This window comes from Tinamus guttatus, unplaced genomic scaffold, assembly GCF_059628265.1.
Source record: "Tinamus guttatus ecotype Peru unplaced genomic scaffold, ASM5962826v1 Tinamus_guttatus_pri_ptg000246l, whole genome shotgun sequence".
NCBI classification, from domain to species: Eukaryota; Metazoa; Chordata; class Aves; order Tinamiformes; family Tinamidae; genus Tinamus; species Tinamus guttatus.
The window spans coordinates 5,142,120-5,165,411 of NW_028288780.1; the positions used below are offsets into that span (position 1 = coordinate 5,142,120).

Here is a 23,292-nt window from a genome sequence, read left to right on the forward strand (position 1 = left end):
TTAGATAAACAAACCCACCACCCCCAAACCAAAATCCTTTTCTGGAGTGTGTGACGCGGAGCTCACAAGTCATCTGCTATTTCCAAGGTTTAATTTGAGGTGCCTTTTCAAAGCATTTGAAACATTCTGACATTCCAATCCATTAGTAAGTTTCTCATCCCCATTATCCACATGAATAATATCCACTCAGCGCTTTATGCTGAATACATTTGTCTGCTATAACAAAGCCCTCCCACCCCTCACATTAATGAATTAACTTCATACTTATTAAAAGCCTGTGACTCAGGAACAGATCACTTCCCTAATGATGGAAAAATACATGGTACGGAAAAGAAAAAACACAACCCCCTGCAGGCTCATTACCTTCCTAAGACTCAAAGATGACTCAATTCTGAATTACATTCTCTCTCTACAGCTAATAGTGCCATCTGAAACAGAACTGGGTGGGCAAAGAAGCCAGGGCCCAAAGTTCCAACATAGATGCTCTGATTTAGGGCTGCAAAAGTCACAAACTATTTAAACAAGAAGGATCAAATAATTAGCAAATTATCACAGCAAGAGGGACACTGATACTGTGACAGAGCAGGGAAACTGAGTATCAGTCTGCCTGGCAAGCTGTACTTGAACACAACATGTGCAGGGTGGAACTGTCTTTTTAAGAAAGAAGATCCCACTCCGTGACTTAGGACTCGGCGCATTGTTATAGTACAAAAAAAAACAATAATGAAAAGAATAAACTGAAAATATAATCTAGAATTAAAACATTTACTGGGTATCAGTATAATAGAAAAATATATATTAATTAGAAGAGAATTAGAAATACAATGGTTAATTTAAAAATAATTTCAGAATTAAAACAAATATTGAACATAACCATGATAATAATGCTTAGTTACACTGAATTAACATTTCCCTTCCCTTCAAACATCGCTTGTCCTTACATGGCTTCATTTTTCAGCTAGCTGCAAATTTAGAAGGTGTTCTGCATTTTAAAACCCTGCTGGAAAAGAACTGCTATTTATTTCCTTCCAATACAAATTTCATCTTAATAATGAGCTTCTAGTATTTACCATCTTGACTGCAAGCTCCATAAAGTTTGATGACATGAGGATGGTTCACCTGCTTCAAAAGGTTGAACTCTGAAAGTAGATCTCGCAGCTCACTCTGAGAAGCATTTTCTGCAGAAAATATGAAGAGAAGCAACTGTGGTTAGGAAAGCATTATGCCAGAATTTTCTGCATTTAGTCTGAAGTATGAGATCAGACTGTCTGCTTGCAATTAGCACGAGGTTGGAAAACTCAGTTCTGCATATCTTGACCTTGTAATATTTCTTCCATGTAACAGAAACTTCACCAGCACCTTGCAGTCACTTATATCAGAACCAAGAGAATGGGACAGCTGCACTTCTGGCTTGGTAACCTGCTATAGTCATTGCTCTGCCCTGATACCAATAATACAAAAAAAAACAGGTCAGGGAAGAATCAGGACCAGAGTCTTCAGTGCCTTGCAGATGTCAAAGTTACAGTGGATTTTTTCTAGTGTTCTACAACAACTTTTTTGGGGTTGTGTCACAGCAATCTAAACTTCAGAAGTCTAAGAAAAATCAAGACTTTTCTCTTGATCAAACAAAAAACCAAAATGATCCGTTGTCTCCCATAACACTCTATCTCTGCATTACCAATGTGCTGGTCTACATGCGATTCCTGGTTAAAGAAGTAACGCGGTATAGAGTTGTTAACCCCAGCTCCCAGCTAGGAGCTGGGGGTTAACCCCTAGCAAAACCCCTAGCATCTGTGCGGGAGTATTACCCTGCTTCTCTCAATTAATTTTAATATGGAAAGAATGTGTAATGTTGGCATATAAAGCAAATATATATTTGAAGTAATGAAAAATGTTCTCCACAGGCAACTTGCAAAACGGATTTTTTCACGTGATTTGCAAAGGAATAATTAGAGTCTGCAGTATTACCGCAAATGTCATAGCAATTTATTCAATAAGGTTCTTAAAGGGTTAATCCTTCCTGCTATCAGTTCTGACCCTGTTATTAGCTACGGAAAGCTGAATGTTTATCATCTGTGAGTAAAATCAACGGTTTTACCAGTATATTTTGGGATCTTAGCTGAGTCACCTGTTGATGCAAACGTGCTGGCAGATTATTGACAACAAGTACGCAACGACTATGACAATTCTGTTCACAACAACACAGAGGAAGTTGCTTGAGCATCACAGCTGGTGTTTGACCGAAGTCCGAAAGGACTTAGGACCATGAGCTCCTCTGTATATCCCACCTCCACCCAGTCTCCTGGATTTGAGGCACGCATTCTGACCGTAAACTGATCGTGTGCGTAGCAGCTTGACTCTAAAGCAGGACATAACAGATCTTTTCTTTTTTTCCTTTTAAACTTGCTATTTACCCCAAGCTTAATATCAATTGCTTATTGCCATAGAAGTGGTATTAAGATTTGTAGCATTTTCTTATAATCACATGCTTTTATTTATAAGCAGCATATGGATGGGCTTGTCCAGCTGGATCTAGTTGCCTAGCAGAAAGGATTTCCAGCATCTATAAGGTTCTAGTATTTTAAGGTTCTTATGTCTCATCTTTCTTAGGAACTAAGTACAGTTATGAATTAGTATACAAGACCACAGAGGACATAGTTGCATTTTAATATCTATTTCAACTTTCAAGATGTGGAGAAAAAATGAGGGAACAGGTTTAAACACTTCCACGAACCTTCCTCACTACCACTGGATGTCCAGAGATGTCATCATTAGAAACTGGGTCCACATATTAAATATGTAAAATCTCTAGTCACATATAACTATAAGAAATGGCACAGATCATGGGTTTCAACATCTTCTACCAGAAAAAGTACAGTAATACTGGAGACTTTTTATATTGGAAAATAAACAATTCTTTTTTAATCTTTTTCCTTCAGTATATTCTTCAGGATGGGAAAGAAGCAGAAATATGTGATGCTAAAAAAAAAAAAAAAAGTACTAAATAGAGACAGGACAAGATCACAAGGTCTCACATTGTCATCTCTATACCTTTTTCTTCCACAGATTTAAAGCCTTGGGACAAACTAAGACAACATGGAACAGTACTGGGCTATTCAAGCCATGTTGGCTGAGCTCCTAGTAATTGAATAACAGATGAGAGAGTACAAAGGAACTGGAATTCACAATCAGCAAAGTAAGTGAATAACTTAATAGTTCTGCCTCTGCAGTTATATTCTGTCTCTGGACAAGAACATAAAAAGATTTACTTAAAAAGTCATGTCACAGAAAACTGAGGGAGAGGAAAAAAAAAAGAAAATCAGAAAACTAACAAGCCCTTGCAATGTTTCCATCAATGCTAAACAAAATTAAACGCATTTGCTACATTAAGAGACTATGTCCTTGCATAACATGAGCTAGAATTACTTGTGCAAATTGCTTGTTTGTATGAATGTGATGCTAGCTCCTACACTCAGAAATCTGACCGAATATAACCAGAATGCTGGAAGCAATGGAGACTGTGGCACTGGCCAGCTTCAGCTCAGCTTTTACTTTTATGATAGTTCCTTTTAAAATCCATTCAGAGGACACTCCAAACAGTTTCCAAATCCCTTCAGACTCAGACAGAAAAGTACCTTTTAGCATTTTCACCGCCACAGTGGTATAGCCAGCTCTTCCTTTGAGTCTGAAGGCTGTGGCCTTCACGACCTTTCCAAATTCTCCTTCCCCTAGAGTCTTGCCCAAAACCAGGTTCTTCCGAGGGAATTCCCACTTTGGATCTTCCTGCAGGAGAAAAAAAGGAGTCCTGTAAGATGAAGCCAGACAGATGTGGCTAGCAACACCCAAAATATTAATGTTTAATAGGATGCCATCCTTCAAGAACAGGCACTTTGGAATAACATTTTGGGTTGCTCTTTTTATCAATGTCCATGTACTCCCATAAAAATCTTCTGAATCCCTTGGTATTTTGCAAATGTTTTTACATTACCTTGAAATCACCTCATCAAAAAAACAGGCCTGCAAACATAGCCTGTGGGTAATGGATGACATTTATAGGTCTGGGAAACTGGTACCAATGAAACACTGAGTGATACAGGATAAACGCTTTCAGATAACCATGAATATGCAAACCCGGACTTCACAGACAGTTATATCAGTTTTACTTCTGAAATTAGACCTTCTCTTAAGAATTCATCTTGTGAGTGTTACTGAGACTTACAGCTGCAGAACAGTGACAGATGTACAAACCAAGAAGATAACAGAGCAAATGGAGCACAAGGTCCTCCCTGTATGTGTGATTTCTGTTTCAGTATTTGAGTTGGATATTTCTATGAATAGATTTCCATAACATTTTCTGTGTGCAATAAACAACCCTCTTTGAAAACAAGAAAAGCATCCAAAAAGAGCACACAAAAGAACAGCAAACTTACTGGTATTTTAAAGGTATCTACAGACACCTGGTTCTCCATGGAATCTAAAGAAGGCCGACGGACATTAGTAGAAGAATAACTGATGGGGTAAGACTGGGCTGGGCGCCGGAAGGTCATTTCTGCTGAGGCAATAGGCGGCTTTGGAGAATTCTTGTGGTAACGATGGATGAAATAAGAAGAAAGCAGCACGGAGATAATGAAGGACAGCAGCACGGCCCCTGCTATCACAGTCTTGCACACATCATCACATAATTGCTCTGTGGACCAAGAACAGCTCATTAGAACTTCACTGCTTGTTGCCTGCTTCTGCTGGCAGTTCACACAACACACGCAGCTGTAGCAGGAACAGAATACAAAATTATTTTGAAGGCTAGAGCAAACCCTAGCATCTAAACCTTAGCAAAGAAAAGAAAAAATGGTCTGTGCCCACTGCACTGCCAGTTCCTTTCCATTTCAGGTACCAGGTAGTTCGTTATCTGCAGTTCAAGTGTGATGACAGCGAGCTAACTTGACCTGATATACCTTAGTTTTATAAGCGCAGTTTACTCATGAGACTCTCGTTTAAAACTCAGCCTGCTGATGTTCTGATACCACACACATCTCTGAAGACCTATGTCCAGATTTTGCATGTGGCAACAGTTTATGTCAGAGCCAATCAGCCCATCAACTAAAATCTACTCCAGGGGAATTCTAATTTATTGTGATAGTTGTTAGAAATCAAAAATGCTTCTCTTTTTAGACGCACAAGAAAAATTTAGAATATTTCTGCTTTTTGTTTAACAAAATACTTCTGAAAATATTGCCTAAAGTTATAATCACTTCTCAAGTGATGTGCATTTTTTTTCTCTCCATTTACTACTTCCCCTTTTGCAGAAATGGTTTTGTGCTTTACTTTGGAAACTAAGTGCCTGTAAATCTAAGTGCCCCAAGACATTATTCCTAGGGCATCACCTCCTGAAAGAACTGAGACCAAAATACTTCCCCTGCGCTGTCATTCAATCAGATAATCCTAATTTCGGGTACATAACTACTTTAGCTACATCAGCATGCACTAACTCAGAATTAAGTGCAAACAGCACAGTACCATATACAAGTCTTCCTGGAAAAAAAAAAAAGACTCAGAAGTCTTATGCTTCCTCTTTCTTCTTATGCCACAGAATAAATCAAAATGTATTAGCAATATATTATTAATAATTCCGTTTTAGAGATGCAAAATGCTTCATATTAAGTTTATTATTACAACAATAAAAACAATTTAAAAACATTTCAACCTCCATGAATGTGTTTCAAAAAATGCATAGAAGCTTTTAAGATTTGAGTAAAGGCCAAGGAATAACGTAATCCACTCTTCTTCCTAACACAGTAGGTGTTGGCTATCTCTGACAATTGTGAGCTAAGATTTTCTGTAATGATTAGGAGGGATTAGGAGGCTGGATTACTTTTACGTCATAGAAAGTTGTTCTTATTCTCCTAGCTATCTTTGAAAAATATCAGGTGAGCCCCACTGAAATGCAAATGCAGGTGGAAAGCAAAGGACAGCGAAGCTGTTTGTTATGTAGCACGAAATAAAATAGAATCTTTAGCCAAGAACAGAAGTAAAACCCCTGGGGATTTTTAATTTCCATGGTAAAGTCAAAGCGTCAGTTCTTAATGAATTTTTTATTAGCAGGCTGTGACCAAGATATTGCTTATTGATCTATTAACCTGTCCATGAGTTTACTCTGTTGCAGGTACATACACGGCAGATAAAAAAAAGAATGAAGGATTAAGGAGACAACAGAAAATAATGTTGAGACTTACCCTTGATATCACCTTTCTCACAATAACAGTTCCGTCTTGGGTAGCAGTAGCAAATCCCATGTCCTGACTTAATTCCGAGATTTCCAATGCCTTTGCCATGCCCGCCAATGATGTTTCCACCTAATCAAATACAGACACAAGCTCAGGTTCTCACAAGCAGTTAAAGAAAAAGGCTTGGAGCAACCTGTGTGCTGATTCTAGCATGCAGCTGAAATGTAACAGGGTGAAATTCAACAGGGCAACAAAGCTCAGTGATAATGACGACTCCTGAGAATTAGGGGAATCCTTAATTCAAAAATTTCTGAGATTCTGAACTGAGGGGACCTTGGACTGCTTGAACATTAGCCATAACAGTTATTCTTGTTATGAAAGAGGCAACTAACATTAAAAAAGTAATAGTTTTCTTTGTATAGCTCAGATACTTTCTCGATTTCAGGTGCTGTTTAAAATGTCATATATAATCCAATTGGCAAGGTCGTCTTACATTTTAAAATATTTCCCCAAATATTCTTCATTTTTTTTCCATTTATTTTAATTCTTTGCGTCCTAAGCATTTTTTTATGCATATGAGATTATGCATGTTTCAGTGATATAGAGCAGAAAACCAGCAGTCTATAGACCTGAGATCTGTTCCTGGTTGTGACACCAATTTTTTAGAGAAAGCAAAACAGGAACTTGAGTTTCCAAACAAAGCAGATTGTGACCATTTTTCCAGAGAGGCTGCACCTACTAAGTTGTCTAAAGCTCAGCTGGTTACTGACCAACTTTCTTCCGTAAAGGTAATGAAAAAGAGCATCCTTTAGCCTCAGAAAAAAAGAAAAAAAAAAGTAATCTCTATCTACCTGTCTATTTTTATTTGAGGACCTGGAGTTAGGGAAAGTGGAGAATGAACAGATTCTGTTTAAACAGTCATTGAGGGAGAATTTAAAGTTAGCAAAATCAGGATACAATTTCACCTCGAGCATACAGTGCAATCATGGAGCTTCCTATATGTGTTCCAGAGACCAAGAAACACGCATTTCCCCAGTGAACTGCTCCAACAGTTACCTGCGCTGTTCAGAACTCTGTAGTATTTTGTATGCTCATGCTTTAAATTGTCGACTATTTCCATTGCTCTGTGATGGTAAAGAGTTTTCCCTGCCTTAGGATCTTTTGGAAAAAAAAAGCAACAGTGGTCCTATTCCACTGTGTAAAAACTCCAGAAACTCAAATGGTAGAAACACCGTTTTGGGGGCAAAACCAAAGAGAGTAAGACTGATTACTGATGAAGACAAAGGCATGCAAAGCAAGGTAGGGTCCCAGACACTGTATTTTCTTTCTCTTATCTGAAAGCCAAAGTTCAGGTGAACCCTCACAGTGGTCCTTAAGAAACATTTAGCTAGATTCATACAGTGTGACCAGCCCTGAAGCAGTCACTGCAAGAAGATCTCTTGCCTAGAAGCAGCCAGGTGGCCTCTACTTAATAGGCAGAGCCACAGCATCACTTGTTTCAGCTGAGTGCCCTTGAATGTAATATTCACAGCTTTAGTGGGAGAAAGCAATTTGGGGGCTGAAATAGATAGCCATGATAATGATAAATGAATTGTAAGTATTTTAGCAGAGTATTTTAGCAAGTATTTTGTCTATATTTAAAGAACATCCTTGATTTTAAGCCATCTGGGGCTTTGCTAATTATTGCTTGCCATTTCCACAGAAACGTTCTCTGACAGTAAAAGTTGATATAATAGCAGTCCTGCACCTCTGAGATCCCCAAACACGCTCATTTCTCCAACTGTAAATAGACTGGCTATGGGCACCAGCCCAGATTATGAATTGCTTCAATATCATTTATAAGATTCTCCAGCTCAGATACTAGCAAGGCATAAATAATATCTTGAAAGCTCATTTTACTTGTCTGCTGCTATTATCTAATAGAATAGATTATCTAATCTATTATCTTTCAGGCTTCTATCAAGTAAAACATCCAGTGCTACATGTTGAGCATTATACGTTTTAGAACTGCAGCCTCTGGCGCAGAGATTTCCACTTTTGGAATGACAATGGATTCCAGTTATTGCTAATGACGAATTCTTTACAGATTATCACAGAAATTTCCTGCATTCACTTCAAGCATTTCTGTCACTTCAAAGATTGTGCTTTATGCACTCTAGTGAAATAATACTTCTTTGTGATAAAAGTAATTTAGAACACACAATCATATTCTTCCATATAAGAAATACAACAGCTCCTCTTTGCTATTTCAGGTTAGAGAAAGACATAAGTCCTAGAAAATAGTAGTTCCTGAAAGACTCCATTTTGATGTAAAGTTGGAGTACACAATGCCAGAGCCAGGACGCTTTTTTCAGGAAACCCCAAGATGTTGCATCTGCATTTCTGAATTAGATCTTGGATGCTGTAAAAAAGCACTTAGGAAATAACCATGTTATGGAAGAAGACTGAATTTGCCTAAGTATAACACATTGTTTTGCTAACCTTTGTATCTTCAGGGTGATTTGCGAACCTGCAGGTATGAGCAGGTCCAAGTGAGTGGAATGAAGACAGGCCCATTCAAGGAAACACAAACAGACATACACACACACACACACACACACACACTTCAATCCTTACTTGGTAAATGTTGTTCATATGAACCTTTGCTTATGCCCTCAAGCAGGTATATTACTGGATTGTTTTGATGGTTTTGTTGTTCGACGTCATTGACTTTCCTAAAACCTATAACTGGTTTCAGCAAATACCTCTGCTGAACAACAGTAGCTGAAAATTAACAGGTGGAGCTGGAAGAGAATTACTGAGAAAATCTCGTATTTCTGTCACTGAGCATCAGCCAAAGGGTGGTGGTTGACTGAGCTTCAGAAAGACTAATCTTAGTTCCTGCAACCTTAACTCTCTCTCCTGATTCCAATAAAGGTATGTCAATGCAGAGCTGGTAAAAGTATACAGGATCATGAAAGCAGAACTTGGTGAACAGTGATCAGCTGTGACACAGAAAAAAACAGCCCTAAAAGATTCCCGTACTTGTGCAGTCTTGGGGGCACACTGCTAGATCTCTGCTCTCAACCACATCACAGGTGCCGTCCGGACAGGTCTTGATGCTCGGGGTGCATGTGGAATAGTTTGTAGTGATTCCTGTTAACACAGAAACAGACAGCTGTACAAACATCACAAGGCTTTGAAGAAAAGCTTAATGAATTCTTAGTGCTTGCTGATACACCAAAGCACAGCTCATTCTTTAAATAAACATCTATGGATTTTATCCATGAATATTTTACCATCTGCTAAAACAGGAGGCAAGGCAATAGCTAAAAGAAATTGGGAAGAATGTGACAGAATGTAGATGAATGTATCTTTCACTGTGATTTTCTGCTTTGTGCATTTGACAGCCCTTTAGGCATATCACTTGGAGCTACAATGAAAAGTGCTTGAAAACAGCTAGCAGACCATTTTCAGAGTGAAGGGCAGCTTTCACAACCTGGGGTATCTCCACACAATTTCACACATGTTTGAATACGAATGTTACAGGTAGTTGAGAAGAATTTGTGATACACACATGGTTTGAAGGCATAAAGCATCAACAGAGAGCATTACTCTGGAATAGTACTCTGGAAGAGCACCACTGCCTTTCAGACCTGTATTACAGGCTGCAGAAAGCAGAGAGGCTGCTTCTGTCATACCTACTCACAGGCTTACTGGGATGCTCAGTTCATGTTTGCAGATTATCTTGCATGCAGTAAACCACTTGCTCTGATTACAATGGCGCAAACTCAATAATAAGGAAATAGCATCTTGTATTTTATGTATCGTATTTAACATAACAGGGAAAAAATTAAGAATGACTGTTAAGACTGTTAAGAATCTTTCTTCTTGCTAGTGAAGGTTTCCTTTGGGCATTATTATTATCTTTTTAACCACAGCTTCTGTGTAGGTTTTAATACCACGTTGTCCAGGTAGAATAAATAGGTGCATATCCATAATCAAAAGCACGATAATGGCTAAACAGAAGGTTGGTTTCACACAAGAACATACCTTTTCCGCTCCCCTGTCTCCACTGGCATCTTCCTGTTAACACCCCCAGGCCACCACACTCTTCACATTCAGCACGGTGCTTACTCACAGCACAAGAGTCGAGACAGCCCTCCTTGTCTTTAAGAACTGTGGGGAAGAGTGCACGTTGTCAGCATGGTACAGGGGATGGGAACACACAGGCAAGTCAGCTCAGCTCAGAAGCCAGAAGGACAAAACCCTCTCTTGGGAGAAGATAGGAAGAGAAGAGTGCACAGTGACCCAACTATGAGTAAGCTTCGACAACAACTGAAGAAAAGACCAGATGTTTTTCTTTTGTGAAATAACAGATAAACAGTAGGATGATGATGGCATTATCATCTTTACTTGATGGCAGGCTGAAAATAGCTAGAACCGTAAGAATGCACTAACAGCTTAACAATCGGAAAACTGAAACAGATGCCAGGTATTTATGGCTTTGTACAAAACTTGTACAAAAACTTGTTCAAAGTACAAATACAAAAACTTGTAACTAAAGGCAAACGTTTAGTGCCTGGGCTAAAACACTAGCAGCTAAAAGTTAAGTATGTCTGATTTCAGCTCTAACAAAAAAGAAAGTCCATTGCAGACTTACTATCTTCTTCCTTAGCCCTTTCCCACTTGGAAACAGAGCCATGGCATGATGCAGGGGAGCCACAGCTATTGCCAGGTAGAATTTTAAGCATCTGCAGTAAGTGCAGATTGATTGGAAAGTAATGATTACATGTTTCTGGTGCAGTCCTCTGCTGTGGTTCTTACAGAACTTCTCACACTGGGCCCTTACCAACTTTCCAGTAAGGCGAAGACAGTGCAAGTGCTACAAAGATCTTGCAAAAATTTTAAAAAAGTAACAATGTGGGAAAAACGTGATGAGAAAAGATGGCTGAAAAAATATCTTTAGGCTGAAGAATTGTGGTTTCATATATATTCTTCCACAAGAACACGTGAAATAAAAAAACACACAACAATATCCTTCTAAAGCAAATGTCATCATGAACATTAGGAATTGTACAAGATACACTACCTTTGCATACATTAGTTATTCAAACATCTACTACAGATAGGTCTGAGTCAGAACTCCAAACGAAGATAGAAACCTTTGGGTCTGTATCGGGACCCACATGAGCTCAGGCTCATTTCCACTGCTCATGTGGAAAAAGTTAATAGATCACTCTACTAACGCACCACCTAATACTGACAAAAATCATGTAAGCAAGCCAATTGTTCTAAGTACTCAGGTACTTACGAGTGCCTTCCAACACAATAGTGAGAAGGGTCTTGGCATGTTTCCTGCTCTGCCTGTCTGTAGCTTGAACAGTGTATTGTATTTCCTTGCATTCAGGTCTGTGTAGCACAGAGGAATCATTCACATAAAGGCTTCCATATTTGTCTTCTCGGCCTTGAAGTATGCCGACAGCATAGCAGCTTACATTGGGGGACAGCAGCTTGTAGGTGATGTTCACACCATAGAATTTCATACAGTTTTCAATGCAGATTTTTCCTATCTAGGCTCAAACATCAACAAAAAAATCATGAACATCAGAACCAAAACTATACATCAAAAACACTCTGTGCTTCTCAAAAGTATCTTAAAGAAAATTGAACAATGTTCAGCTTGCACACATCACATGATATGGTACTTTACCACTAACACAGTACCTGGGTATTTCAAGTGTGATTTATTCTCAGTAAAAAAGGCAAAGCAGTATCATTGTGCTCAGGTAACAGTAGAGACACTAAAAGTCATGACCTAGAGACTCAGCGATATTCAGGCATCTGCCACCGATAGCAGGTCAATGTTCAGTGGGAACACAACTTTAGGATTTGGGAAAATCCTGGGTTACGTCCCTGCTCTGTTCCAGGCTGACTCATGAGAAAAGCTCTGTTGAGAAAGCAAACAGATCATACCTACGTCCCATATTATAGTCAAAAGTTTCTGGTAAACAGAGTTCTCGGAAAGCCTTAAAAATGAGAACCTCATTGACTCCTACTGACAGAGCTTTTTAAACATTTTCATCTAAAACTGAAAATAAATGCATTTACCATATATAAATGGTAAATCTGCTGGCCACAATAGTTATGCTCAAGCACTCTTCAGTCTGAAAACATTAATCTAGGAAGCACAGGAATGCAAAACACTGATTCCTGTCCAGTTCCTATAGAAACTCATCCAAAGTTCACTTTGTTTTTTCCATTTGCTAGAATGGGATTCAGATCAGATCCAGAGGCACTGACTTTCCTTATGGGGAAAATAGCAATGGGAAGGGTGGGGTGTTATTTAAGGGAATTTAGTGGTGGATTCTTTTTAAATGCTGCAGTTAAGATGTATTCTCAGTAACAACCCTGCTGGTAAAAGCTTATCTGTACATTTCAGTCCTAGTATTTTTATTAAGGACTGTTAAAAAGATACATCTTTTCTGTAGTAAGTCCTCTGCCTATGAGCTTGGTCTATTTAAAGTTAGGGAGGAGCTTCTTGCTCTAGAAGCATCCAGTGTCTCAGGATAGGGCCACTTCACTTAATTTCCTCCCATTCACATCCCTGCCTGTTTGTGCTTGGCACCACATATTTTTTTCTGTGCCAGGGTAACACATGGAGACAAGTAACACAGATAGCTAGGCTACCTGGTATTTAGCTTCTCTTCTGCAGAGCACTCTGGGACTGGCAGAAAGAAAAAGAAGTAAATGGAAGATTGCACCCGCTCATAAACTCTTCTCTACACACATGAAGAGTGGTAGCCTGAGCCATAACGATTCTATGACCGCAACCGGAGTGCTTTGCAGCTCCCTCAAGCAATGCTTCTTTGATGCAGTAAGGGAATATTATGATGTCCTATGTCACATTAACCACTGACACACACTAGAGTGATACTGTCCTCTGTCAATGTTTACTCCGCCACACCAGCGTTTTTGAGGCAGCCTTTTGATCAACAACAATTTCCTGCAAAAGGGATGAAGACCATATGACCTGGGAGGTCCTAAGCAGCACGATATCTTTACTGTAGAGCACAGGTCAATTTTACTTGCTCTGCATTATAAGAAGATAAAAATGCCCCCCTCCAGTAATTTGCACAAGTTGGGCTTCCTTTTTTTTTTTTTTACCAAATTCCATTAGAGAACGGTGAAGTTTTAACTTTGTTCAGTACCGCAGGTCCTGGAAACTGCACAGATCTTAAATGTAGGAGACCACAAACTCATAGGAAAGAGATAGAAACAGCCAGTTTCTCTTACTCATCGAGTAGGGTAAAAAGAGCATAGTAATCAGGATTGACATTAATAAAGAGAAAGAACTGGCAAAGATGCATTTTGCAAGACACCCAAAATTTAACACGGAAGTATTATACTCAGAAATAGGAACAGAAAAATTAATCTTGTCAGCTCCAGAGTTTAATAAAGTCTGGATAACGACAGTGTTACTCATCACTGAATTCCAGGGACATTTGGACATAAAACCTCTTTAAAAATCTCAGCCTGTATTAGTCAGCATTTGTCTCAGGAAATGTCAATAGGGCTCTAAGGCCTTTGATAAGTTAAATGCCACTGGGCAAGCCTGTGCCGTCAGGCTGTGCTTCTGTTATTCAATTCATTTAGCTGCTCAAACAGACAAATAGCATCAGCCCAGCACTTAATCATTTCTTCATGCTCCTGTGTTTTCCTGAGGGCAAGATACAGTTTAGCCTTCATACTGACTTGGCCCTGTACTTTTCCTCACTGCTCTGACACATCATAGCTAATTATGCAGAAGACTTTTAATAACGAGAAGCGCTGGGTCCTGAGCTGCTTGCATTGACTTGGGCTCCAGGCACACTGCACTGAAATTCAAATCCAGTCTCAGAAATAAGCAGATGACACCTTAATTAATCAAGAAAGCCATCTCCAGAGTGAGGATGAGTTGTCCCTGGTTGAAAAACAGAACAATCTCTCTCTGCAAATTTGCTTTTAGGCAGCACAGAAAGAAATCTCTTCCCACAGCCTTGGAGCGCTCTCTTCATGTAAGAAACATTTTTTCCCTGCTACTACTGCCACCCTGTGAAACTACATAGTTATTGTAAAGCAGCATTGTTTTCAGAAACCCTAAGTCCCTCTTCAAATGTTGACTGTCTTGTCAAAATGCAAAAACGGCAAGTTTAAAGCATTAACTTCTCTGGTTTTGCAACAAAGAATCACAACAGTAAGATAAAAACAGCCTTCTGCAGGTAGCCTGCTATTTGAGCACACTCGATATCCTTGTCCTATTTAGGATATTCAGTGCAGACTGAATAAAATAACCCTTGATTGAACAGTGACATTTATTTGGTTATGCAGGGCCTGTTTGTACTCTCAAGAGCTATCAGGCTATAGAACATTTCATCAGATTAAATACAAGAGCATGGGATATAGCTTTCTTTTTTCTTCCTTTTTCTTAATTAGGCAGAGACTTAGAGATAAGTAAAGCAGAATTTTCCTTAAAAGATGCATAATAAATTGGTCTTCTCTGCAACTGACATGATCAAATTCTAGTATCAACCTTTCACTGTGCTATAAATATAGCAGTAGACTTAGAGCTCTGTTTAGTTATGGGGTGTGCATTCCAGCAGCTCCCCCAAAATGGTCCATGTCTGATTTTTAATATTCGCTCTCATCATATTAATTATGTTGAACTACTTTCCTCTTAATGTGCATGTTCCATAGGAATTACATTGCAATTTTCACCTGATTAATGTCAACCTGTTGGAAAGTGTTTCTGGAAGGCATTATTAATAGCAATGATGGTGATTAAGCTAAAATGAGGGTTAAATTAGGAAACACATTAATTACTATCTAGCCATTATCTAGGGAAAAGCCATTAAACATACCAGAATGTGTAGAGCTAGGATTTCAATAGCTAGAACAAATTTCTTTTTTTGTCCTTGAATTTTCTTCCAGTTATTTTTCTAAGCTGCTAAAGGCTGCAAGTCCCTTTGACTATATCACACTTCTCTTTTTCTCTCTATTCATACTTCTCTCCTTTCTGTAGTAATATAATGGGCACAGGGAAGGGTCCAGTGCACCTGGAATCCAGTGAAGCTACATCCAGCAAAATGGTCATGCTGATACCATTTTTTTTTCATTTATTCTACTTAAAATAGCTCCATCCAAAGCTTTATCCATATGCGTATTGGAGAAGAGATTTGTATCTCAGCTCTGAGACTGCTCCTGAAAGCTGTGTGCAAAGAAAATATGTAGAAAAGGTCTCAGCTGTACCACAGAGGCAGGAAGAAATAACCATCTAATTGTTGAAAACTTAACTATTTTGTTTCTATAGAGTGAAATAGCATTAATCATAATGCCAGGATGGATCCAAGTCAGTGAGGGAGCAGCCAAGCTCAGAAACACTTCTAGAAGACTCATGTAACTCAAAGTTTCACAAAGAAGCACGCATACAAAAGACAGACTGATCTGCTGGCCAAGGAATTGAACATAGATTTTCCACATCTCACCACAGCAACTGTACTGTCCCCTAGCACGGTCTCTAACAAAAAGTAAAAGCATAATTAAGACAGTTCTTACTTGGGCAAAACGTCCAGCATTTCTGTTCACTGTGAATTGGTAAGTCATGTTTGGAAACTGAATGCTGACAGGAAGGATAGAAACATTGAAGTGAAGCATCACTGATCTTTCCGGACCGGGAAATTCTGTGTCGTTCACCAAAACATCCAATTGGAAGTAACGATGTTCTGTCACTGAAATACTTTTATTCAATACTAGTTCTGCAAAGGAAAAAATGAGTCATATCACACACATCTACATTAGCTATAAATATATTTTTGATTCTCCAATCCCAACCAAATTATAAATATCAAAGACTTTCCTAATGGGAAACAAAAGGTGATGAAAACATGATCTCTTCCAAAGTATGCAGTGTACCATTTGAGATGTCTGATGAGATGTTCTTCCCTTCTAATTATTGTTATAAAACACCTGCAGTCAGAATCTCTCCTCCTTATGGTTCACACAGAACATCAACCCATATGGTCCCCATCTTAGGGATGAACAAACTCCTTTTTTTTCAGTATATGTTTAAAAATCAGTGTCCTTTTATTTTGAAGTTGCTCAGGTTTTTTCTAATCATTATTTACTCAATGCTTGGAATTATAAAATAATTATTTCTTCATTATTAACAGGAACATTTTCCATTATTTGAAAAAGGAGACCTTACTGTATTCATGTAGAGTTCCCCTCACTTGGCTGCCATTTGGGCTGAAGTGGACTTCATGGAAGATGTGCTCCACCTGGAACGTCTCATTTATCCATGGATCATTTGTGATGATGGTTCCTGTGTATTTCTTTCTGCTGCTTTCAAGAGGATAAATAGGTGTGGTGTCTGCATCACATACAGTGAGTGTTGCAAGGACCGTCCCCTGGAAGGAAATCATAAACAACAGCGCTAAATGACCTTGAAGATTTCTTCCCATGATGTGTGATTGGGGACATCAAAATATTGATCTATAAAGCTGTACAACTTCCATGCAAGATCATTTTCATTCAAACTCTTTTTAAGGTTCAGGATAGTTCACCCCCATTTGGATCCGCAGAATATGCGTAGCAACATTTTAGGAAGACAGTTAGTTGTGCCATTCACTTTTAGGGTTTAAGCAAAAACAGTTTATTCAGCATCACTTTGTAGATACGGCAATCTCCACCTAATCCCGTTCAAAGATTGTCAGATGGGTATATTAGTGAGATGAGATAACGCAAGCCTCAAACTGGGCTGCCTCTAGCTTGTGCAACTAGAGTACTCCAAATTTCCAAACAAAAGTTTCATGATGCAGATAATGACAAGCTCTTTGTTTAAAACAAGACAAAACATGTCTAAACAAAGACAAAACATGCTAACAATCTACTCCAAATGCGATGGATATTTTGCTTAGGCTATTGCAACTAGAATAGTATTCCCAAGAAGGGAATAGGAATGCAGAGGGTGCTGGTTGCTGCTTTGCATCAACTCCATCACTTTACAGTTCCCAATCATGTAAGTAGATGATATATCCTCTCTACATGGTATATCTAGAAAAAGAGGGATCTGTCAGTCAGGTTTATAGGACAGGCAGGAATGTGCTAGGGAACATTCACACCAGAGAACTCTTAACTACTTACACAGAGCTGACCAAAAGCTAGAAGGCACAAAAGAAGATGGCAATCAGCAGTGCCAAAGACTATCATATAATCATTTCAGTCTGGGTCCACATACTGTGCTAAACTTTCAATGTACAAAATGAGTGCACACGCACTGCCTTTTTAAATCAATATCAGTCTGCAACACTACTGACAAAGTAGGTCTGTGTACTTTTGTATGTGTACTTTAAAGAGAAGGAAGCACATTCAGATGGGTCAGACTCATTACCTCAGACAGCACTGCAAATATGACAGATGTGGCCTGGGTCATCTATCTTCTGCTTGTTCTACAGATTGCTTTATCTGGACATTGAAACCATCAGGTCTTTACAAGTTTTATTAATTACATTGTTTCAAGCTTTTTTAGTTGCCAGAAAAGACTGAAAACTTCACAGTATCATGTTTCTGTTCACTGCAAAATGCTGGTGAAATTCACCGCATTATGACTATTTTGTGGATACATAATTTCAACGAGAAAATATCAAGTTCAAATAATTTAAGCTTTTCTATCTCAATCACAGGCACAAATATCTCACATTAAAATAAAGAAGATTGTTTTACTTCATAGGTCCCTTTTATGATACCTTACCTTCTCATTCAAAGGTAAATGGAATTCCCCAGTCTCAAAATTCTCAAACGCAGAAAGGAATTCCTTCCTGCCCCGGCAAAAGCAGTGCAAAAACAGGTGTCTTGCCAACGCTTGTCTGAAGGTGGCAGCAAACTCCCCAAATCTACCTTTCCCTTTCCAAACCCAACATGAGCAAAGTATGTTTCAAAGGGAAAATGGATCTCAAAAGAATACAGCAATTACGAGACAGAAGTGCTCTCACAACCGATATACAATATAGGCCCGTAAAGATATGCCTTAAGTGCATCAGTGCCTCATCAAGGGTTGGTGCAGGAGAGCCAAGGTATGGACTTCTGCAAAGTTCAGGGGATGCACTCAAAGGCACCCAGGGGTTCAGCCCTCAGAGATCACCTTGGCAAAGCAAAGGCAAAGGCGGAGAACACCTTCAAGCAAGATCCTAATGATCTCCCTTAATAGCTCGAACTTCAAAGCATTAAGAGAATTCTGCGTGATCCATCCTTTCAAATGGTATCTGAAAAGGGAGAGCACTCCTACGGAAAACTCGCACGCAGAGCCGACTTCTCTTCCAGAGCTTTTTTGCCAGTTTCGTTCCTGTGTGCTGCTTCCCTGAGTGCAGGCGAGTGCCCGCAGCAGCAGAGAGGCTGTAGGTAGCACCTGTATTTTCAGTCTGCTTAAGACTTCACATTAGCTCAAATGGAGTCCTTGAAATCCTTCCTTTGTGCCAGGGCCCCCTGGCCAGCAGTGGCGGGGGCTGCCTGGAGGGCTCGGCCAGGCTTTGCTCCAGCCTCTACATCGGGCACCCTGCAGTGCTAATGGCTTGGCCAAAACGGGCCCAGCGCCTGCAGGGAGGAGGCCCTGGGGAGGCCAGGAAGGGCCTATAGTGCTCCCGGGCCCTGATGCTTTGAAAAGCTCTTATAGCACTTTGGGCTTTGATAATCTTCTTTTCTCTCCGTTCTGGGTGTGTTTTATTATCAGGTCCCTAATAATAGATTTGTATAATTTTCCAATCAAATTTATTCCTCACGCAACACATGAGATGGAAATTTGCACAGACAGAATTAAGGCTGTTTAGATAACTTCTTCTCCTAACTTCCTGTTACTGGTACAGTACCCTAACAAATGTTTTGAATGTATTTCTGATATCTTAAATAGATTCTCATATATAGGATGGATACACACACACATCTGTTTTAATAACATTCTCAACTTCTGGTCCCCTAATGGAAACAATCCGGAATAAATCCAGAGTAAAACTCAGCACTGGGAAATAAAAACATCTCCACTGGAATTATCAGCAGTGGCCTGTCCTGACCTGAGGAACTGTTTGAGATATAAATGTGATGCATTTAAGGAAAAAAAAATATTCTACACACTCAGCACTGTATAAACACAGCTTTGAATAATATGGTATGATCATATGTGTGATGCTGGAATCTTTTACACAGAATATAACAGACGTTGTGTTCCTACTTCAGAGATTAGATACAGGAGACTATTACCTCTTTTCTATTGAATTCCACAATAGCATCTGCAGTATTAGTGCCATTGGGAAGGAAGGGAGCAGAGTCATCTTCATCCAACACGTTCACCAGGAAGGGCACCTCAACTTGCATTTCTCTGGAGCCCTCTCTCACAGTGCACTTGGCCAGCAGTTCATACCTCTCCCTCTCTTCTCGATCGAGGCGTCGTGTCACACTCACCCCAGTCGTGTTCTCATTGTACTGAAATGGCAGACCTTCAGCTGAAAAACACAGCCACAGCATAAATAGGTGCAATCTCTTCCAATCACAGCACTCTTAATATCTCTCACCATCCAGTAAATCCAGCTGGAAATAGCTATTACAGCTTAGAAAAGATTGCCATGACTGCATGATAAAAGACAGACTTAGAAGTGAACAAAAGAAAGTGGAAGACCCATAGCAGAGCAAGCAGAAAGCAGATGGAATTGATGGAAAGATCCTACAATCTAGAAGAAGCACAATTTAAAGCTCATGATACTCCCAAACTACTCTTGGCAGGTGCAACTTGTAAAACAAGTCTTTTCCTCAGGGAAAAGGGCAGTCCTGCTGCCCATCCTCTCTGTACATCTCAAAGCAAAAATCTTCAGGTGCTGCTCACACTTGCAATGGGTTTTCCCTGTATATGATCAATCTAAAGCATCTACTACAAGAGAGATATTTACAGTGCAGCTGTTCATAAATATTCCCGGTACACGAGTGGTTCGGTTCCACTTTACCTGCTAGTAGTTTGTAGGAAATGCTGACATTCTGACACAGATGATGGATTGAAGGTAGCTGGAGCTGATGGAATGTGCCAGGTGGTTTATTCTCCTTGATGTGAAAGGACAGATCCATTTCTGTGAAGCAAAGCTGCCTTGCTGTCAGGGAGCTGCATGCAGGGGCAGTAGCGTTGATCAAGGAGAGGTATACTGTGGCACGAGTAGCAGAGTCACATTCCTTCTCTTGGAAAGGGTGGGATGAAAGGAAGACATACAGCATCACCTTTGATAACGACATCCAGTTGCCTACTGCTACAGAAAGGAAAACAAACAAACAAAAAGCATATTTGAGAGAAGACAAGTAAAGATTTCTTTCACACATTTTGTGCTTTAGTCTATTATTCACAAACTACCACGTAGTTCTATCATGTAACAAAACAGTTTTGAGTATATCACCTACTGACTGGAAGACTTAAATCTTAATAACCTTAATAGTCAAAACACTACAGCTGCTGCCACCAGATTTTGTGCTGTAGAAGCCCACTGAACAACTCCAAGGTGCTGTCTGTAGGACACTGACCTAAAACTGGTTACTATTAGCAAGCAGATTTTTCACGGGACTGGTTCTGAATGGACCAGAGTAGAGTGAGGTGGCAGAGAGAAAAGAGGAGTGAAATAGCAACCAAGATCCCTCGATCCAGGATAAACTGACAGCAACTATTAGCTGCCTTTTTAGACAGAGCACTGACAATTTATATCAGTTGAGGATAAGGGACAAACTGTATAAGACAAACAGTTGCAACACTTTGAAATAGTAAGTTGGGCAAAGATAACATAAAAACTACAATCAGTCTGCGGCATCTAATAAGATATCCTCAAGCCTAAATCAGCTTCATTATCTTAGTTCAACCACAGACAATGATAGTATCTCTGAGACAGATCTAATTCACTTGAAAAGACTCTCTAGGTCACTTTGTCCATATTAAAAACAAAACAAAACAAAAAAACAATATGACACTAAGTTGTGCCAGCCTTCCTGTGTTCAATTACAAAGAGCTATCACATTCATCATTAATGAACACCAAGAAATGCAGTGAAAATGGGTGAGATATCAAGCCTTTAAACACTTAAAAATAAAGCAATAAGTGCTTATATTCAAACACTTAAACCTCAGGAACATAAGTCAAAGGACAGTGTTGATATATGGCCCTTACAAACTCCACAGCTACTACAGACTCTCAGAGCAGAATTTCAGCAGCAGATCACAGTGGTCATTAACTTCTTACCCATTTCCTCCTTCACCATCTAATGATACCTAATTTCCTCACAGATCAAAATCACCAAAACCAATTTACTGCTAGAGCATCAAAGAAGCCAAAAAATGGAGATAATTCACTTCTGTAGCTCAATGGTTAGGCTTTTTTAAGAAGCAAATCTCAAGAGATAACAAGTGATAAACTTAACTATTTCTTCCAAGAACAGTTCAGTGATACATGCAAATGTATTTTGTGAATCCGTGTTACCAGAATTCCAGGGCCGTAGCAGAGTTTGAACCCATTTAGCTACCTTGGTCTGGCCAGTAGGCCTCAAATTTACCACAGTGGAATTGGCTTAATTAGTACTAGTGAATGAACAAACGACAAAACCTGATGCGAAACTGTGACTCATTAGAGCTTTGGATGACAGGAAATTTAATTCAAGTAGTACAACTTTCTTGCTCCTTTACAGCCAATGGTGAAAGTTATGGACCCTGATCCAGGTTGGTCTTTGCTTTGGCACACGACCCCCTGCATTCACGGTGAGCTTTGTTGGGCCTGGATAAGATATTTCCAAATTCGATGCTTACAAGTTGCTGGATAAAACTCATGATCTGAACAAACTTTGCTTTAACAAGAGATACTTCAACAAGAAATGCTAGTCTTCTCATACTTACACAGCATATTAAAGTCTTCTCTATCTAGGTTCTTGCTGAGGTAGAGAAGTCCTGTTTTTTCTCTGATTTGAAACCAGTGATTTTCATGGGATCTGGCTCGAGAAATGACGAGATTCTGGCACAGATGGAAGTGGGCCACTTCCCCATGTGAGTCCCTCAAGGCACGGATGTGCAGGAGCGGCGTACCTGCTGCTTGGTCAATGTAGACATTCTCTGAGTACTCCTTCCTGGGGAAGTAGAGACCCAAGGCAGCTGCAAAGGAAGTCACACAACAGGATAGTTGCTCCCAGTTAAGTGAGTTTTGCATTGACTTTTTTTTTTTTAAAAGATGCATTCCAAAGAACTAAAAGCTTCATTTTTTAAATGCATTAAAGAAGACATCAAGACAGATTCTCACCTGGCATAAATCTGTGTAGTTATTTTAAATCAGTGCTGCACTCAATGCAGAGATATTGCCAGGAAAGAAAAAAAAGGCCCATTTTATGTTCAAGCTAAAAACCTCATATTTTTTGTAAACAGGGCTGCTTTGCTGTAAACATGGCTATAGCTGAAGCAGAAAGCTTAATGGAGCTTTGGTTACCAGATTTTACTCACTCATATCTGCAGCTCTCAGCTGTTCTTACACTACCTCACAGATGATCTTCACAGAAAAAGAAGCCTGTGATGAAATTGCTCACTTTCAAGGCCTAAACACACCTTCTCTTCTCAGAAGACACAGGCTCTAAAATGTTTTTTTTTTTTCGATTACACAGAACATCTCTAAAATATAAGTTTTTTTGTGGTTGCCACCCTTTCTAATCAGGCCAACCTGATACAGTTGGTAACACACCGCAGATACTTATACCAACTGCCTCTTCATGCCTGTCACTGCAGGAGCTCTTATCTTCCTAGGTCACTTTGCATTTGCTTCTCTACTGCTTTCCTACACCTCCTGTCCAATTCTGCAGCCTGCAAGCCTGATAGTGGGATGGCTGACACGCGATGAAGGAACAGCCAGTAAAAGTATGCATGAAAAGACAGTGCACGCAGTGTGACCGAGCTGTCTGACACAGCTCCAGATCGTGCTAAAATCATCAAACAGGACCATTCTTCAAAATTTAAAGTAGATTGCTGCAAAGAAGATCCACAGATTAAAAATAAGTGAGGCGTGGAT

The 23,292-nt window shown here is 39.5% G+C and overlaps 1 protein-coding gene across 1 annotated transcript in view; it reads right to left on the reverse strand.

Annotated features, from left to right (window-relative positions):
• Positions 1-22,227, reverse strand: part of RET (ret proto-oncogene) — a 30,139-nt gene extending 7,912 nt beyond the window's left edge. Inside the window, exons 1-12 of the mRNA XM_010223904.2 lie at positions 22,140-22,227; positions 20,225-20,518; positions 19,488-19,729; positions 16,444-16,645; positions 15,795-15,994; positions 11,515-11,773; positions 10,254-10,379; positions 9,246-9,356; positions 6,231-6,350; positions 4,431-4,687; positions 3,636-3,783; positions 1,071-1,178 (exon numbers count right to left, since the gene is read on the reverse strand). Of these exons, the coding sequence (XP_010222206.2) occupies positions 1,071-1,178; positions 3,636-3,783; positions 4,431-4,687; positions 6,231-6,350; positions 9,246-9,356; positions 10,254-10,379; positions 11,515-11,773; positions 15,795-15,994; positions 16,444-16,645; positions 19,488-19,729; positions 20,225-20,518; positions 22,140-22,146 (2,074 nt within the window). The 5' untranslated portion in view covers positions 22,147-22,227. The remainder of the gene's footprint in view (positions 1-1,070; positions 1,179-3,635; positions 3,784-4,430; positions 4,688-6,230; positions 6,351-9,245; positions 9,357-10,253; positions 10,380-11,514; positions 11,774-15,794; positions 15,995-16,443; positions 16,646-19,487; positions 19,730-20,224; positions 20,519-22,139) is intronic.
• Positions 22,228-23,292: the final 1,065 nt, after the last annotated feature.